This window comes from Rutilus rutilus (genome assembly GCF_951802725.1).
Source record: "Rutilus rutilus genome assembly, chromosome: 7".
In the NCBI taxonomy this organism is placed as follows: domain Eukaryota; kingdom Metazoa; phylum Chordata; class Actinopteri; order Cypriniformes; family Leuciscidae; genus Rutilus; species Rutilus rutilus.
The window spans coordinates 41,012,268-41,017,970 of record NC_140221.1 but is presented as its reverse complement, the minus strand read 5'-3'; the positions used below and the strand labels follow the sequence as shown (position 1 = coordinate 41,017,970).

Sequence of the window (5,703 nt, the reverse complement as noted above, 5' to 3'; positions counted from 1 at the left end):
ACAAACAAATCTCATTTTCTCATGTTCATGGCTTAAAAGTAGAAAATACATTTTTAAACCCAAATACATTGTTCATTATAACAAAATACTGAACCTCAACACTTAGTGTTACCTAAACCAATAAAATTCAACATGTATGAATACATTCAAACCAATACTTAACACGTAATGGAACTCATCAATAAAGAGAAATAAACAATAAAAACACTGTCACTGCTTAGACTTAACCTTTGTGCTCAAACACTAACCATTTTCTCAAAGCACACAATGAGGATCCTTTGCAAAGTCTTGGGTCTGTATATGAGAGAGAGAGAGAGAGAGAGAGAGAGAGAGAGAGAGAGAGATTAATAATTCCATAATTCCATAATTTCACATTTTTAATCCAAAATTATATCACATGGCTTGACCTAACAAAAGCTAATTTTAGAAACAGAGCACAAAACAGACAGAATAACATAAAATAATAGAAAGTGTGATGAGTACAATTCATTGAAAGAACAAAAAAAGAATGGCAAATGAGCATGGAAGTGGACTTCAGCATTCTAACTTTGAAAGGCTGTTGAGAATGAACATTAGAATGAATTTCCCCAGCCTCCTGAGTAATTGCTGTTTGAACATATGTGTAATGTATGTTAATTACCATTTTCAAATGAAATCCCACTGAAAGTCCATGAGCTTGCGCAGGAGGCTGGCGACATGTGAATTGACAGTTCTTCTTTTTTTTCCCTTTGCAGCCTTTGTCCCTTTTTCTGGGTTTATACCCACAAAGCGTCTGAAAAAGTATACACTGGTTAAAAATCTAGTAATTCACAGCACAAAGACAACAAATGTACATGAACTATCCTCAACATACACTATCTTCTTGCCTCTGTGAATATTGTAAGTTGCACTAAAACTTTCTAACTTTCTTTTTTGGGACGATTTCAACTTTCTAAATCAAAGTTAATTGCTAAATCCAATCACCAGACCTGTTGAAACCATGCTTGAGCTTGGACTGGATCCCTTCGCAAACGATTTGGCCCTCAAGGCTGAGCATCCAGCGCTGGAAGCGGCTTCCCGTTTCTCCTGAAAAAGAAATGTTTTAACTGTCAAATTTCTGTTTTAGTTTTCATTTTGAATACAGTTTAGTTTGATACCATTGAATTCACTACATACAACACTAAAGCCAACTGTCCTATCTAAAACCAACTTACCAAGAAGTATCAGACGAGGAGTGGCAGGTATAGAGAGTGAACTCTCAAGGTCAGCTGCAGTGGCATATCCCTAGGACATAGAACAAATTAAACACAATATTAATGACATAAGACTACCACTGAGTGAGATAGATAGATATATAGAGAGAATGAGAGATGGAGAGACAGGAAGAGATAAAGAGAGGGGGATATAGATAGAGAGATAGAGAAAGATACAGAGAGAGATAGTGATGGATAGATAGATAAAGTGAGATAGATAAAAGAGATAGAGGGAGAGAGTTAGATAGATACAGATATAGAGGGAGAGACAGAGAGAGAGAGAGATAGATAGAGAGATAGAGAAAGATACAGAGAGAGATAGTGATGGATAGATAGATAAAGTGAGATAGATAAAAGAGAGGGAGAGAGTTAGATAGATACAGCTTTAGAGGGAGAGACAGAGAGAGAGAGATAGATAGAGAGATAGAGAAAGATACAGAGAGAGATAGTGATGGATAGATAGATAAAGTGAGATAGATAAAAGAGATAGAGGGAGAGAGTTAGATACAGCTATAGAGGGAGAGACAGACAGAGAGCGAGGGAGAGAGATAGAGAGATAGGGAAAGATGCAGAGAGATAGTGATGGATAGATAGATAAAGTGAGATAGATAAAAGAGATAGAGGGAGAGACAGAGAGAGAGAGGGAGATAGAGAGATAGAGAAAGATACAGAGAGAGAGTGATGATAGATAGATAAAGTGAGATAGATAAAAGAGATAGAGGGAGAGAGTTAGATAGATACAGCTATAGAGGGAGAGACAGAGAGAGGGAGAGAGATAGGGAAAGATGCAGAGAGATAGTGATGGATAGATAGATAAAGTGAGATAGATAAAAGATAGAGGGAGAGAGTTAGATAGATACAGCTATAGATGGAGAGACAGACAGAGAGCGAGGGAGAGAGATAGAGAGATAGGGAAAGATGCAGAGAGATAGTGATGGATAGATAGATAAAGTGAGATAGATAAAAGATAGAGGGAGAGAGTTAGATAGATACAGATATAGAGGGAGAGAGAGAGAGAGCGGGAGATAGAGGGAAAGAGGGAGAGATAGAGGTAGAAATAGAGGAAGATATAGGGATAGATTGATAGGGAGAGAGTGATAAAACAGAGAGATAGATACAGGGTAGGTAAAGAGAAAGAGAGATAGTGAAAGAGATAGGTAAAGACAGAGAAATAGATAGAGATAGAGGCAAAGTGAGGGAGAGACAGATGGTCAGAGAGGAGTGTGTGTGTGTGTGTGAGAAAGAGAGGCAGAGAGAGGTGTGTGTGTTTGTGTGTAGGGGAACTTACATCTGCAAGAACAATGAGTCCTGAGACATCTTCGGAAAAGTGTGACAGAAGAAGATGGATGACCTGATAGGACAGCTCGACATCATCATCACGCTGACGAAGAACTTCCTTCATCCTTGCATTTGTCGGTTTAGTCTTGAACATTTCCACAATTGCTTTGCCACACTCTTCCATGGCAAGTTCAAGGCTACGCAGCACAGGAATATCAGTAAGAAGCTCAAAGTGGGAGTACAGTCCTTTCTGACTGAACAAGTACGGCCACTTGGTTTTTAAAGATGCAATGGTTGGTGTAGGTACAACATTGATGTGGGACCGCTGCAGGTAGAAAGTAGAATCCATTAGCTTCTTTACCTCTGGTCTCTCAGCACCAGCTGTGCCATCCCGACTGTAGATCCCTTCCAGTTGTTGACGCTTGGTCTCCATTGTGTCCTCAGTCTCTTCTGCAGGGAGGCTGGGCTGGAATCTTGTACATCCATATATATCAGTAGGCCCTCTCTTTTGTCCATGGCTAGCTGAACGGTGCTGATGAAAACTGCTTGCATGGTTCAGATTTTCGATGCGATTTTTCACTTGAATCAGCAAAGATGTGTATCCACTATCTAGAAGCTGTCCATTGTCTCGCTGATCGGCAAAACTTCCTGGGTACTGGTGAACAATGTTCCGGCAAACTACAAGGCACTGTGCTCGTGTTGGATTCAGCTCATACTTCCTCATCTCATCAGATATTATCCTGACCATTTGCCGTCGTGCACCAGGTGAAGGTCTCTTACAAGATGAAATGGCAGTGCGAATCTCCGCAGGCATAACGTCCCATGGCACCTTAAAAGACTCTGGCCATGATTTCCTTACAGGCTGGGAGGCAGACGGGCTGTCCTCACTTCCAGATAGACTGATGATTGATAGACAGTTGCTGCTGACTTCAGTGGTGGCGGATGGGACGATTTCAAGATTTAATGTGATCACTTTACTCTCTAAAAATGACAAAAAAATATGAGATGGGTCATGTGAACTTGATTTGAAGGCATCAACAAAATATAACAACTGCAGAATCCTCTCCTACCCCAGAAAATCAATCCAAATCCAGATCCAAATCCCAGTAATGTTTTTAAATTGTGAAATATACATTGGTTATGAAATTCTGCAAGCCATGATGTAATAGAATAGTACTGTAACTTAAAAAGCAAGCTTACCTATTTGGAATACTTCCAAAAGTTGTCGTCGTCTAACAAGAGGCAGTAAGTCTGCAAAGTCGTCCTCTTTTACATATCTGAGTTCTTGTGTTGATGTAAAGCCGCCAACATTTACAATTCTATCAATTATAGTGTTGTGGATAGATTCTGGAATATTCGGCAGTGCCCTTGGCACAATCTCCATCATTTTATCCAGAAAAGTAGGCATTGATGTATACTGAGAAGAAAGAAAATGACAATTACTGTCATATCAGACAATGAGTACTCTTGTAACATCAGAGAAAAAATGTCTTACAGTCCATTAGGATTCAGCCAATGAACGAGCTATTGAGAGAAAATAGAAGTTGTCCGTCATTTAAGAAAAGGTTGGTAAACATGCTACAGTACATCATTTTGGGGTGTTGATTATTAATAATGCATTGGCAATGGGAGAGAGGCAAAATATTCAAAACAGCAACCCAAAATGACAGTAAAATAGCCTGTCTACCAATAAGAGAGATAGAAATTCCATCAATAACATCTATTGAACAGCTTCAGATTCTCCTGGCAAGGCCTGTGGGACTGTTTGCTCCAGCATCGTGGCTGTACACTGAAAGAAAGGAATGATGTGGTACAATAACTGCCATGTCAGAGAATGTGTATGCTGGTAAAGGATAATAATCAATAAGGTCATCTTGCTTAACACAGCAGTAACATCCCTGCACTGGAGTAAAGCCATAAATACCGACATCATGAAGAAACACAGTCCTACATTTTTCAGTGAGAAAATATACTGTTGAATGATTCTGTATCAGTATAATGACAATCTTTCCAATGACAAGACCCTCAGAGTTGTCATCTATTGACACAAGCATGTTTTTCTTGTATTTTGTGCCTTTGACAGTTGCCTCATTGGCAATCAGTGTATTGTGAGGGCCAAAATCATAGTTTGAAACAGATTCCCTGATGTAGTCATTGAAGTCCTCAAGAAAAAACCCAGTTGCCTTTTCTGCTACAACAACGGGTGCAAAGAGACTACCAGCCTGCAGATAAGCCTGGAAAAGCTGATGCCTCTCTGAAAGTGTTAAGCAGAGGTTTTTAAAGTTGTGGAGCTTTCTGGAGCACTGCTTAAAGTAAGTGTGCTTGCTTTCAAATCTCAGTGTCCATAACCTAATTAGTGGACCAAAACACATTATGAGCTCAGGGTAGTGAGAAACATAATGGTGCTTAGGCTTCAGTTTGTGATTTGGGAAAGTCTGGCTCCTGAAACACAAATACTCATCAATGAGGACCCTCAGATATGCTATCTGTCCAGCTGAAATGGCTGGAGCACAAATGAGAGAGACCATTTCTTGCAGTTGTAAGACAAGTTGCCAAACTTTGTTTTCACTCGGGGACTGAATTTTCTCTCCAATCAGTAATGGGAATAACCTGAGCAGGCACCAGTTTTGTACAGCATGGCCACTGAGTTTGTCACTTCCTGGGTTAACCTCACATGGTTTGTCATTAGCATCATTGCTGAGATATTTAAACCGATTAATTCTTCTATTTAATTCAAGGTATGTAAACTGTTTGTCTACCTTGACCAGATGCTGAATGTACAATGAGAGGTCAGCGGACACAATGCCTTCAAACAAATCATGTCCAATACATGGTGGCAATCCAGGTTGACATACATGAAAATAGGATAACTCATTGAACAAGGAGTCAAATTTGATACCTCCACTATGGGCTAACCCCCCTTCAATTCTCTGCACATGTTCTCTGTATGACTGTACTGTGCGAGTAGCGGCCCTACTGAGTGGATCTGCGTGGAATTTCTCTCTCTCTATTTCACAATATCTGCAGAAATGGACACTTGTGCTGAAATTCTCAAAGAATCCACCAATGTTATGTGACCCCAAGTTGTCTCCACAAATAGCATGCAGTATTCCTTTACAGACTTGTCCATCTGGTAACACTATACCACTTTTCTCAAGTTCTTTCAGATCTTTAACCAAGCGACCCAGGACTA

The 5,703-nt window shown here is 39.9% G+C and overlaps 1 protein-coding gene across 1 annotated transcript; it reads right to left on the bottom strand.

Moving 5' to 3' along the window:
- Positions 1 to 949: 949 nt before the first annotated feature.
- On the bottom strand, positions 950 to 3,328 carry LOC311293769 (uncharacterized protein; the record flags this gene model as incomplete). The annotated part of the gene is made up of 3 exons (XM_084414256.1): positions 2,521 to 3,328; positions 1,194 to 1,263; positions 950 to 1,065 (listed from the first exon to the last, which is right to left on the bottom strand). Exons 1-3 carry the CDS (start codon positions 3,322 to 3,324, stop codon positions 950 to 952), a joined length of 990 nt encoding a protein of 329 aa, XP_084270382.1. The 5' UTR covers positions 3,325 to 3,328.
- Between the last annotated feature and the right edge of the window lie 2,375 nt (positions 3,329 to 5,703).